This window comes from Kogia breviceps, chromosome 15 (genome assembly GCF_026419965.1).
Source record: "Kogia breviceps isolate mKogBre1 chromosome 15, mKogBre1 haplotype 1, whole genome shotgun sequence".
NCBI lineage: Eukaryota > Metazoa > Chordata > Mammalia > Artiodactyla > Physeteridae > Kogia > Kogia breviceps.
In genome coordinates, this window is record NC_081324.1 from 693,331 (window position 1) to 706,469 (window position 13,139).

The window sequence follows — 13,139 nt, forward strand, 5'->3', positions numbered from 1 at the left end:
CGTCTGACATTTGGTGAACTTGAACAGTAAGATGGCGTTTGGAAGTCAGTAAAAATCCGACAGAAAAGATAAGTGTCCGTGCGCTGTAGGAGAGAAGCCTTCAGCCACCCGGCAAGGAAAACGGTTCCGCACGAGCAAATACGCCACCCCTCCCTCCTGCTGCTTCGTTTCCACTGGAGACAATACACAAGGAGCAACCACGCAGCTCCTGCGGCAGGGCTGGAAGCCCCCAGACGGCTTCCGGACCACTGCCCTGTCCGCCCCTAGCTAGGAAGCCGGCGGTGCAGAGCACCGGGCTGGGAGGAGGGCGTGGTGGGGACTGGAGGGTCCCTTTCACTCCCCTGCAGGCCGTGGGCCGGACCAGGTGCCGAGAGGGCCGGGGAGAAGGTGCGCAGGCGTGCCGTGGGGTCTGCACGGGGGCGTGGGTGCCGCCTCGGCCACGGCGGCGCTCCCGCCCGTGCTTACTTCCGGTGTCCCGTTTCCCCGTTGGTTCCTGCCTCTTGCACCAGTTCACAGGAGACGTCCCGGCGGTCAGATTATCCTGAGAGTGACTGGTAAGAGCGCGCTTAAATTCATAACAGATGCCCAGCGCTGCCGGAACAAACGCGGGATGGGTAATGAGCTGTCATCAGACCCCTCCTAATCATATTTTCACCTCTTCGTGTGTGTGCTGCTGGGTTCCTGGCGGCCGGGGCAGCCACATGGAGGGAACGCCCCTCGCAAATCCCAGCCTCCTCCTCCAGTAAATAAAGATTCCCTCCCGAACGTAGCTTTGCTTTAACAGAGGTCTCAAGCCAGCAAGGATGCACATCTCTTCTGGAACAGCCGGGCGCCTGCGAATCCGTAGCCACCGTGATGGGGAGGACGGCCTCTTGTGAAGCCCGTCGCAGGGGCACCTGGGCAGCACGGTAGCCACGTGGCTGGGACCCAGGTGACACTGCAGACCCACGGATGCCAGAGCACGTAACCCTGCTTCACATCTGCAGGCCCTGGGCTCTCAGCTCGGGGTTCCCAGAGAAGCTGTTTCCTTCAGTCTTGCCCTCACGGTACCGGCTTCCCAGCCGTTCTTTCTGCCTCTGACGTGTCTGCACACTGGGCAGGGAGGCACCTGGCCCCCGGGCGGCGCTGACAGCTGGAAGGCAGGGAGGAAACACGCGGGTGAGGGGCATCGCGGGGCCGCCGCGGGAAGAGTCCCCGCCCCTTGCAGGCCGAGCCACGGTCGGCCACTCGTCCCTGAAGTCACGTCGGGCCGAGAGCTGCGAGGCCTCAGGCCTGTGCTGTAGGACGCGGCGCCTCGGGTGGCACTGATCTCCGTGTGTCTCACACACGGGGGAAACGCCCGCAGGTCCCGGCAGCAGCCAGCCGTGTGCGTCTCCCGTGGCCCCGAGGGCTTCCTCCGCAGCGAGGGGGTGAAGATTCCCCACGTGAACGTGCCCTGACGCGGGGACCGCAGGCCCCAGGGGAGGGGCAGGCACTTGGTACCGGGGCCGCTCGAAGTCCACGCCGGGCCCCCAGATTCGATTTGCCTGTGGCCCCGTGTCCCGGCGCGAGTGCAGAAGCACTTGAGCCTTCGCCAGGTGGCCTCTCAGGACCTAAGGGTTTCTCCCCTCCCAATCTGCACGCCTGTGGCAGAAGCTCCTGCAGCCCAGGGTTTCTTTTTTTGTTTTTGCGGTACGCGAGCCTCTCACCGCCGTGGCCTCTCCCGTTGCGGAGCACAGGCTCCGGACGCGCAGGCGCAGCGGCCACGGCTCACGGGCCCAGCCGCTCCGTGGCACGTGGGATCTTCCTGGACCGGGGCACGAATCCGCGTCCCCTGCATCGGCAGGTGGACTCTCAACCACTGCGCCACCAGGGAAGCCCTTTTTTAAAAATTTATTTATTTATTTATTTATTTATTTTTGGCTGCGTTGGGTCTTCGTTGCTGCGTGCGGGCTTTCTCTAGTTGCGGTGAGCAGGGGCTACTCTTCCTTGCGGTGTGCGGGCTTCTCATCACGGTGGCTTCTCTTGTTGCGGAGCACGGGCTCTAGGCATGTGGGCTTCAGTAGTTGTGGCACGCGGGCTCAGTCGTTGTGGCTCGTGGGCTCTAGAACGCAGGCTCAGTAGTTGTGGCGCACGGGCTTAGCTGCTCCGCGGCATGTGGGATCTTCCCGGACCAGGGACCAAACCAATGTCTCCTGCATTGGCAGGCGGATTCTTAACCACTGCGCCACCAGGGAAGTCCCAGCTCAGGGTTTCTTCCACGAGCCCCTACCGGCTGGGGTCCCCGCGTGGAAGCCCACCTCAAGGAGGGGCCTCTGCTGGGTCCAAGCTCTGTGTGCAGCCCGACACGGGCTCCTGCCCCGAGCTGGGCACCCCAGGGAGGCAGGTAGGGGGTGGGGGAGCGGCCCGGGGCAGGCTTGACACAGATGAACGTCCTCGCATGTGAGAACAAGTCACGTGCCGCACCCGCTTCCCGCTAAAATGCCCAGGGTGTGAAGGTGGCCGTCAGCTCCAGCACAGGCAACACGGCCTCTCCCAGGAGCAAGCGGCCCTGCCTCTGGTCCTACAGCCTTAGGCTCCAGGACGTGGCTCTGCAGACGGCACTGCGGGCTGGGGGCAGCCTCCAACCAGAATCACCCAGAAACGGCCAGTGGGCACAGCTGTCACTATAAACAGCCCCGACAAACCCATACGACCTGGGGGTGGGAGGGGCTGGATTCGAAAGCTGCTCGTGTGGCCTGTGGCGTCCAGAATGGCAAGGGTTAAATTCTGCATCAGCGTGCTGAGGCTCAGAGTTCTCGACCTTAAGGAAATACGCGTCTAGAAGGTTAAGTTAAAGCCCTGCTGGGCGCCTCCCTCCTGCACTGGATTTTCAGCCAGGCACGAGGGCCAGCTCGCCACTTTTGTCCAGGGTCCCCCGAGCTCTTTAAAAACCCTCACCCTGGGCTTCCCTGGTGGCGCAGTGGTTGAGAATCTGCCTGCTAATGCAGGGGACACGGGTTCGATCCCCGGTCCGGGAGGATCCCACGTGCCGCGGGGCAACTAGGCCCATGAGCCACAACTACCGAGCCTGCGCTTCTGGAGCCTGTGCTCCGCAACAAGAGGCCGCGATAGAGACCCGCGCACCGCGATGAAGAGTGACCCCCACTCGCCACAACTAGAGAAAGCCCTCGCACAGAAACGAAGACCCAACACAGCCAAACGTATATAAACAAACAAATTAATTAATTAATTAAATTAAATAAAACCCCTCACCCTGTCTGCTCTGCCGGCTTTGGAGGTGCAGCCGGGAAACGGGCGCGGGCCTGATTTACATGCCACGTGGCCAGCCCAGGCCCTGTGATCCCGGGGGCTGGCGGAGGGCAGGAGCGATTGGGCATCTGTGCTGCCGGCCGCTTCAATGTCTGTGGTTTACAACCTGTTTAAAGCCGCCCGGTGGCACCCGCGTTCGCACCCGCGTTCACTCCCTCTTCGCCCTGGGGGTCTTTCTGGGAAAGTTTCAGCAATCGATCTTGAGGGGCCTCTGTGGGCCAGACCCAGCAGAGGGCGCGAGGCAAGCGTTCAGGAAATGCATCACCTTCCCATGGCGTCGGGACCCACTGGATTCTTCCCACGGTCAGGTGGAGACTCGACCCGGGCGGGACCCCTCCCCACCCCTCCCCACCCCAGCCTCCGGGCCTTGGCGGGCGCACGAGTCCTTGGGGACCCAGCCGAGCTGGGCCTCATTGCTCAGCTCAGTCTCCCTCCCCTGCGTTTGCAGCCTCTCTGCACCCACGCGGTGGGCCGATCCCGCCTCTGGAGGCCCCAGCACTACGGGCTCCCTTTGGCACAGACTCCTGTGCACTTAACAGGGATAAATCTCCACCCGGCCTGCCCTGGGGACTCCGCACAGCCCAGGAACGGTGACCAGGACAGAGACCCAGCGCCTCGGCTCCAGGTAGGGGCAGTTCCAGGCAGACGTGGGGCAGACGCGGGGCGCGGGGCATGCACGCCAGCTACCCCCAGGGCACCTACAGAGTCTAAACGCACCGAAAGCAGAGGGTGCCTCCCGCCTCCTCTGCGGACGCAGGGGACCTGCCTGCCTTGGGCCCGCCTGCTGGCCACCCAGTGGGATCGGGAGGCCCAGGCAGGTCCGCCCGCCTCTCCGGATCCCCCGCCGGACCCGCGCCTCCTCGGCGTGGACACTCTCCAGGTGCTCACGGTTCACAGATGTGGCCGCACTGCCGTGTCACTCACGTGGCCCAGCAGCAAACGTGAGCCCGCTCTGTTTGCAGGGCGCGGGGGGGACACGCGGCCCCCCAGGCACAGCTGCCCCATCCCATCCGCACGCCCTCCCGACGCCTCTCAGTTCGCATCCACCCGTGGAAATCAGTGCCCACGTCCATACCCTGCCCGTCACCCAGGGGTTCAGTGGATTTGGCAAATGGCTACCCCGGACTGATTTACTGGAAGATCAGACAAAGGTGGCAGAGGCCCTCGCCTCACGGCCACTCGGCCCTGGGCCGGTACCAGGACCTGGGGCAGGACTGAGGCCTGGGGTCCTCAACTCGGCCTGACCCCCAGGATCCCACGTGGATAGAGAAGCCAGTGGGCACTGCGACACGGCCCCTGCGGGGAGCGGGGCTCACACCCCGGCCTGCCGGCCGTTACACAAAAGGGCGCTGTCTCTCTTGAATCACGCGACCATCTTCCCGCCGTCCCCGGGAAGACAGGTGGAGCGCAGCGGCTGTCTCGGGCTCCCCTCACACCTGTGCCCTGGGGCTCATGCCCCGGCCAGGACCCTCACACAAAGACGGAGGAGCCGGGTGCCCCCCGCCACCTGCAGAGGACGGCCCAGGGGTCCGACCACAGGACGCCCATCCTCTGACCCGGGGGAGGCCAAGGCCAACTGCGTGGCAGCTGCTGGGGAGACATTTGGGCCTCGGCCCTCTTGAGTTTCGGCACCGCGGGAACCCAACTCTGTTTTACCCAGAAAACTTTACGCGCCTGTGACAGACCATGCTCCTCTGCGAGTCCCCGGAACTCGGGGTTTTACAGACATTCGTATCCCCGGCACTTCGCACGGCGTCCAGATGCAGGCGAATGAAGAATGAAGGCAAAACGGACGCGGAAAAGCAGGCCAACCCGAAGCTGCACCGAGAGAAAAGCAGGCGCTCCTCCTACGCGCACAGCTAGTCTCCTGCGCACACGGACGGACACACAGACGTGGCCACACCTGGGACGAGGGCGAACGTCTGCACTGCTCTCAGGTGGATGCACTCAGAGCCCCGGCAGGCACCCGCCGGCTGCGCGGCCCTGGGGCTGATCCCGTGACCCCCAGGCCTCGGTTTTCCAGCTGTAACACAGACGTGACGGCCACCTAAGAGGCGGCGAGGGACCCGACGCGGCGTGAGCCGTAACGGCCGCGGCCCGGAGCCTCGCACGCACGGGGACAGCGGTGCGGGGCCCTCCCTCTTCCCGACCCGCTGGTACAAGGAGCAGCGGGGCCGGGGGTCAGGCCTGGGGCCACAGCCCAGCTCTTACGCCTCGGACAGGCCGGGGATGCTGCTGCCGACTGAACTGTCCCCCAGACGCGGGGGCTGAAGCCCTGACGCCAGGGCGGCTGTGTTTGGAAATGGGCCATTAGGAAAGGAGTCGGGTTCAGCGAGGTTGGAGGAGTCCTGATGCCGTAGGGCTGTGGTCTTAGGAGGGAGAGAGGGCCTCGCTGTACGTGGGAGACATGGCGAGAAAGGGGTGTTCGTGAGCCGGGAAGGGGCCCCCGGACCCGGGAAGGGGCCCCCGGACCCGGCGCTGCTTCCAGCAGCCTCCAGATTGCGAGTACACATCTCTGATCGGAGGCGCCCCTGACCTGCAGAGACGTCTGGTGACATCACGGGCGCTGAGCACCCCCCGCAGGCGAGGGCTCCTCCTGTGACCGGCCCCCACCCCTCCCACCAAGGGCTCGGTGGTTCGGCTCCGGCCACCGCCCCGTGCACCACCGGCCCTCAGCGAGCGGGCACCCACGTCCGCTCCCAGGGCCGAGAGGGGACGGGGGGCGCGGATGGACCAGTGGACGAGGGGACTCACAGACCCCGCCGCCGCGTGACGGCAGGGACCGCGTTTCTTCCTTTGGGGACGAGTTCCTGCCCCCCCCCCACCCACGGCACAGCCAGCACTTGTGCCAGGTCCTCGGGTTCCCAGAGGACGAGGCTCTGGGCGCATGGCAGGAACCTCCCGACCGAGACACCACAGACTCCGCCGAGACCCCGGCTCCGCGGCGGCGGCAGTGCCCGCCAAGCCCGACGGGGTGGCCTGTCCTCCCTCGGGTCCTCCCCGCCTTTCTGGGGGTGCTGCCTGGCAGCCTCTGCGGAAGTGTCGAGCGGACACTGAGAGGCAGCGCCCGAGGGCGCCCGACGGTGAGCGATGGGGCAGCCGGGGTGTGAGCGGGTGTGGCGGCCTCGCCGTCCGTGGCGCCGGCCCCGGGGCTCCGGCTCCCGGCAGCCGGGCTGGCACCGGCCTTCGGGCGGAGCAGGCCGTGTGAGCCAGCGGACGCGCCGCTCGGGCTTCGCCCACAGCGTTGCCGGCGCTGCGTCCAAGGGAACGCGATTCACCCTCCTGTGGTTTGACCCGAGCGGCTGCGCACCGAGGGCTGCGACTTGGCGGGGGGCCGTGCTGGGGAAACCCCCGCGCTCCGGCGCGCAGCCCCCGGTCCCCGGGCGGAGGGGCCACCGGGTCTTCCCTCCGCAAGGCTGTGCTCAGACTTCTTGGGGGTCCGGCCTCACTCCCGACTCGCGCTGCCTTTGCGGTCGGTGGCCCGTGGCCCTCAGGTATCGGATCAAAACCGCCCTCCCCGTCGCTGTTCCGCCACGGCTGATGGTCTCCGTGGGGCGGCCTTGGGTGTGGCCGCGCTGGCCTCCCGGCCCCGGCCCCCCGCGGAAAGGGCACCCGCCTTCTTTCCCAGCAGTTCAGGCCCCACGATTCCGCACCCCCCCCGCCCCGTCCTACTCCGTTCCAAGCTCAAACCCCTCCCTGCGGATTCAAAGCCACGTCGGGGGCCTCAGGCCGGTGTCAGTCAAGACGGGCGACAGCGTTGACCCCGTGGCGGCCTTTAGAGGGGAAGCCCCCTCCCCTTCACACGCCTGCGCCCTCCCGCCACCGGGTCTGGACACCTCACAGCGAGGCCAGCGGCGTGCGGGCCAGACACACCGCGAGGGGCTCAGGCCCGCTTCCAAACCCTCCCCACGGGGCCCGGCCCGGCCCTGACTCGTCCCTCCCAGGGGCCCGGGGGGGGCAGCCAATTCCCTGCCTCTCTGCGGCGGCTGGTTTAACGTGGCAAGAAATGAAAACGTCGGTCCCTCGTCCTCCTGCTGGAACAGCGAGAGCGCCCGTAAAGCTGGGAATTTACTGAGAGCAGCCCCCGGGACGCGGCAGTTCCCAGGAGGAGGCATCACAGCGCCTGCACGGGCCCGACGGGTGTAGCTGTGCGCCGTCCCCCGCCAACGCACGCTCACCGCCACGCGGTCGCCACACAACTGAGCCGACTCAGGAAGGTTCCAGAAGGCCCACGGGCAGCGGCCGTGCCGCCAGCCACAGCGGGCGCCCCGTCCCGGCTCCCGCCGGCCTGCGCCGGGACCCACCGGGCTCCGCTCAGCCCGCAGGTGGGAGTTTTGGGTGGGCTTCGGGCCCAGGACTGACACCCCCAGGGCCTCCCTGGCTGACTCTGGTGAAGCTCCAGGACCCTCGGCCCGAGCGACGGGTGGGCAGGGGGCCCGGCGCGACCGCAGGCACTCCTGGGAACCAGCTAGAAACGTCTCAGGGGAAGAGACAGACCCTCCAGACCCGAGGATGTGTCGTGACTGACTCCCCCGTTTCAGGGGCACGCTGACGGGCCCATGCCTCTGCAGTTATTCGCTGGGTCCCCCCCAGCGTGTGAGCTGCCTCCCCTGCCCGCCCGTCCCGGGGTCATCGGGCGGCGTCGGTCCCCCCGAACCCCGGGGCCGCTCCCCACGGAGCAGGCTGCTTTCCGTCTTTGACCGGCGCTGTTTCCCCGGGGTCTCGGCCTCGTGACAGGTCCCAGGGCCCCTCGGCTCAGTCAGCGCTGGAGAGAGCGTGTGCTTTCTTTCAGGAGATTGCAGGTAAGCCCAGACAGAGACAAACAAGAAACCGAGGAAAAGCGCCGCGGCTGCACGTGGGTGCGTCCGTGGCCTCTCCTGCAACGGCCCGGCTGTCTGCTCTGCTCTGCCCTCGATCTTCCCGCCAGGAACCCCCGCTGTACACACTCTGCTCGCTTGGGCGTCCTACACGCGCCTGGAGACCTTCCCCCAAACATGGCCCCCAGAGACGGGGAGGGGCCCAAGCTGCCCAGGCCCCGCGCAGACCCGCAGCCGGGCTTCCTTCCAGTTCGGACAACGGACACTAACTTGACGCGTCAGACGGCGGGCGACGGGGAGGCGGGCTTCTCTGCGGCGGAGGCTTCGGAGGGTGAGGAGAGGCTGAGACCAGGCGTGGGAAGGAGGTGACGGGGTGGCCCAGCCCACCTGGCCCCTAACCGACACCACGCGCTCAGCCACGGGAAGACTCGGCCCGAAGCTGCAGGGGGCAGAAGCGACCGCGAGAAAAAACACCAAACCTAAAACTGGAAGCTAGAGTTCCGGTCTTTCATTGGTCCATTTATTTTGTTAAAAAAGAAAAGCACAGAAGGACGGTCCCCACGATCCGGGCTCGGAGTCAGGGCCGGCCGGGGTCTCTGCTCCCAGGGAGCTCACGGTCCAGCGCAGTGTGGGTGATCACAGCCCCACGGGGCACGGCCACGCGGGGAGGCAGGGCCGGGCCGGGCCGGGGCTCTCGGGCGTGGGCGGCACGGCCCCCTCGGCCCCCTGGGGGTGGGGCAAATTTCCAGGGGAGAAGTGAAGGGAGACCAGGGCCTGCAAGGCAGCACAGGCCACGGAGAGCCAGAGAGCCATGCTCCGGCAGGACGGGTGGACGGACGGACGGGTCTGTGGGTGGGGCCGCGTCACCAGCTCGACGGACCGAGGGCTCCGGGTGACGGTCCACAGAGCGTGAGTGATGGGTGTGCTGGGCCGACGTGGGGGCGACGGGGTGCGGAGCAGGGGGCAGGTCAGCCCCTGGTGGGAGGGAGCCCGCAGGACCGAACGAAGCTGGAGGGCTGGGGGAGGCGGCGGCCCCTCGACGACCCCGCCCAGGATCGCAGTGACGTGTCTCTGGGGGCCTCGGTGCCCCACCCGAAAGGGGGGCCCGGAGTGCGTGCAGACCCCCTCCCTCTGACTGGGGCCGTCTGTGTTACGCGGGAGGTGAATTTCAAGCAGGAACTGCAGGAAACGACGTTCGAGCTGATTTCTAAACCGCTTTCGAAAGTAATTTTTCTTCATAAGCCTAGGTTTTCTTTAAAGCATTCAAGTTTCAGTCAACCACGCTTGCATTTTAATTAGGACACGATCGTTACATTTCCAAGCAAAGACTGAGGAGTTTCTGCTGTAAGGAACGTAGTACCGGACCCAAGAACAGGCAGGATTAGTGAGGCGTGAGCAGTGCCCACCGCGCCCGGAGCAGGAGGGCCAACGCCCCCCCCCCCCCGACGGCCCCGCGGCGACGCGCACTCCCGCAGCCCTGCTCACCTGCACGCGCGTGACGTGATGACCACAGCACCGCGTTATTCCAGCCCGGAGCGGCGCGGCTAGTGTTTGCCCGAAAAACAGTTGATTCTAACTGTTTGCCATCCCCTCGGGTTTTCCAGGGCTTTCTATTACCTGGTCTGTGGTACGTGACATTTCACACTAGGAGAAGGCCGAAGCCTTCAAAGCCATCTCGATTCTGCTGAGATGATGACACGGCTGCTTTGGCAATTAGTCCCAGCGCACGGTTTCCCTCCTAGACTAGACGAGTCTCAAGGTTTTAAAACAGAAGCCACAGTGTAACAAGACTGTTGGCACAGCTGTGCTTACAGGACACAACGGCATCAGGACGCAGCCCTCTCTGGACACACACCCTGCCGGCCTGGAGGAGGCTGGCGTGGGCCCCGGGCGCCAGGCCTCGGGTCTGAGCAACTCCGGGAAACGACTTTCTACTAGTTGAGGCGCGAAACAACACCCGATGCTGTTCTCCTTCAGAAAACAGCCTGAAGAGTGGGGAAGGTAAACAGGTCTTTTTCGGGCCAAGAAACCACCCTCCAAGTGTGTGAGAGGACAATCTGAACAAGGTGCTGTTTGCTCGAGTAAAGGGTGTTTGGGAGTGAAAGCCTCCTGCTCACCGGAGATGCAATTATCCAACCAAGAGTTTTCTGTGGGACGTTAGCTCGAGGACAGAAATCATTACCGTTAGTGAATGACCACACCCACCACCAGCCTTCAGGCTTCATACAAGGGTTTATTTCTAAAGGCACCTGCAAAAGCATTATAACTATTTGCTTCTCCACCTTAAACATCTAGAATTTAAACTCACACCAAGGCCACCTCAGCTTCTGTGCACAGAAGAGCCGCACCTTCTCTCCCCCCTTGGCGGCTGTATATCCGCAAGCAGCCAGCAAAATGATCAGTAATTACACCCAAATGCAGCCCCCAGCCCCAAGGGTAATAGAGGAAAATACACTGAAAGCTTCACTTTTCTTTGGAAGGAACCAATGACATGATCTTGCTAACAGGACGGTCACAGCTCGGGCGCGCCGCGCGACCACACTGAAGCCACCGCGTGTCGGGGCTCCGGATTTTCTTTTAGGAAAAGCACCCTGTGAGTTCGTTCGCCGCGTTTAAGGTTAGAAAGAGAGCGTTACCGTTGGCGGGCAGGTAGGTGAAGTGCTGGTACTGGCTCCTCTTTCTCTTCCCGTTGCAGACGTAGAAGTTGACTTGGACGGGGCTGGTTATCCTCTGGTTGCGGAAAGGCGGGATCTCGACCACCAGCGAGTTCTAGTGGAAAAGCGGTAGAAGGAGGGGCGGTGAGCATCCCGCAAACGCAGAGACGCGCCCAGGCCCTCGCGGGGTGTGAGACACACGGCAGGTGTCCCTTCAGAGGGGCCGCCCTGAGAGCCTGCGGGGACCTTGATCCTCCCGGCAGAGCCGAAAGGCGGGCCGAGGGTGTGTGCGAGGCAGGGAGGCGGGGGCTTCACCTCACACGCCACCGACTTGGCCCGGGAGAGAAGCCGGGAGCGCAGATGCTGAGAGCGGGCCAGCTACCGGGCAGGAAGGTCTCCACAAGACCCCACGCCCCTCTGCCCCCGAGCCTAGGCGTGACCTTCAGAAAAGTAAGCCCACACGCGCCGACTCGGTGCTCCTGGTGAAGCCGGGGGCACCAGTTCAGGCAACTGGCGACGAAGACCCAGGGGAAGCGCTCGCCGGAGACGTGCTGCGCCAGCGGCCCGGAGCCCGAGCCGCGACCCTCTCGAATCGAAGGGGCCGGGAGAGTCGGGCTCAGCGAGCTTGGAAGGGGCGGACAGGCAGGCACGGACGCATCAGGGTGGCTCGTGGAAGCTGCTGTCGCCTTTCCACGTTTTAAATGAAAAGTCAGCCACACGTTTACAAAACTGTGTCCTTTCCAGTACCGAGACGAACACAGGTCGCAGGTCGCGGTGGGGCAGCACGCGAGTGGGAGAAGGAAGCAGGCTGGGCTCCGTGTGCTGAGACCGGGCGTCCACGTGGGGGCCGGCCTTGGGGCCCTTGCTTTAGGGAGGGGGGAGCGGGAGTTCACATCCAAAAGGTTTCTTCAAGGTTTTTTTGTCATATGATTTCGGTTAACAAGTAGGAAAACGTATAAGAAAAATCCACGGCATCCCTTTTTTTTTTTTTTTTTTTTTTGCGGTACGTGGGCCTCTCACTGCTGTGGCGTCTCCCATTGCGGAGCACAGGCTCCGGACGCGCAGGCCTAGCGGCCACGGCTCACGGGCTTAGTTGCTCCGCGGCATGTGGGATCTTCCCGGACCAGGGCACGAACCCGTGTCTCCTGCATCGGCAGGCGGATTCTCAACCACTGCGCCACCAGGGAAGCCCCCCTTTTTTTTTTTTTTTTTAGAGTAACTGTAGCCTGTTACCCAATTGAACAGCAAAATTGATTGAATCCTGTTAATAATGAAATCTGAAGAAGGTTTAACCAAAACTGAGGAGAACTTCAGGGCAACCTCCTCCCTTTCCAGGTGAAGAAATGGGGCTCGGAAGCCTGCTGCTGAGGGCACGCGAGTGGCAGGGCCGGAGGGCCGGGAGCCGGGCTGCAGCCCCCTCTGGGCTCCGTCCCCTGGGGCCACACTTGGGTCAGGGAATGTGTCCCTGTGGCTCTAACAGCTCCATTTGGAAGAAGCCACAAGCACGCGGGTCTCCTGTCTGGGCAAAGGGACCCCGAGGGGACGGAGCCAGCGGAGCTGAGGGTGTGTGCTCGGCCAGACCCCCGCTGAGAGTCTGCACCCCAGCTACGCAGCCGGTGCTCGGGGCCTGGCTGGGGCCCGACGGCTCTGGGTTTCTGCCCCGGCTCTGCCGTCTCTGAGTCTTAGCTCCGCCACCGGCACAGGGAACCGGAAGGGAAAGACACCGCTCGGGGGCTGTTTTCTGAGGATTCAATGATTTGAGGAGACCCTGCAGGTGACGCTGGCGCCCGGCACACAGCTGGAGCTCCGTGACGGCAGACACGGCGGTCCACAGGGACCGGAGCCCGATCTCTGCAGAAGGAACCAGGACAAGAGACAGAAAGGAAGAGGGTTTGCCCGAGCCGAGACCAGAAGCAAAGCGGGGGGGCATCAGCAGGAGCGGCTGCAGGAAGTACCAGGGTGTGGCCGGCAGGGCGAGGAGCCTCGAGCACGCTCCACGCTGCGCGGCCGGCCTCTGCGAGTTCTAAGAGGCTGCAGCGCTGTGTTTTGATGTGGGCACAGACTGATATGCTAGACAAACTGTGAAATTTTGTGACAAAGTTCTGTCCTCGAGGGAACACTAGTGCTAAATACACAGTAAGGTAGAGGTGGGAAGGAAACTGCAGTGACAGGAAAACCTGTCACGACAGGCACAGAGTAAGGGTTACAAACGGCACTCGGTACACCCATATCACCTGCTTTAAGAACACCCACTGTCTGGGGGCTTCCCTGGTGGCGCAGTGGTTAAGAATCCACCTGCCAGTGCAGGGGACATGGGTTCGATCCTTGGTCCGGGAAGATCCCAAGGGCCACAGAGCAACTAAGTCCGCGAGCCACA

At 64.1% G+C, this 13,139-nt stretch overlaps 1 protein-coding gene across 6 annotated transcripts in view; it reads right to left on the minus strand.

Annotated features, from left to right (window-relative positions):
• Positions 1-13,139, minus strand: part of NFATC1 (nuclear factor of activated T cells 1) — a 99,665-nt gene that overhangs the window by 30,523 nt on the left and 56,003 nt on the right. For 5 of the 6 annotated variants that reach the window (XM_059040474.2, XM_059040477.2, XM_067014585.1 and 2 more), the window contains one exon: positions 10,745-10,877. In XM_059040474.2, coding sequence (XP_058896457.1) covers positions 10,745-10,877 — 133 coding nt within the window. Of the gene's footprint in view, positions 1-10,321; positions 10,878-13,139 lie in introns of those variants that run through there. The other variant, XM_059040475.2, reaches the window with a different exon arrangement.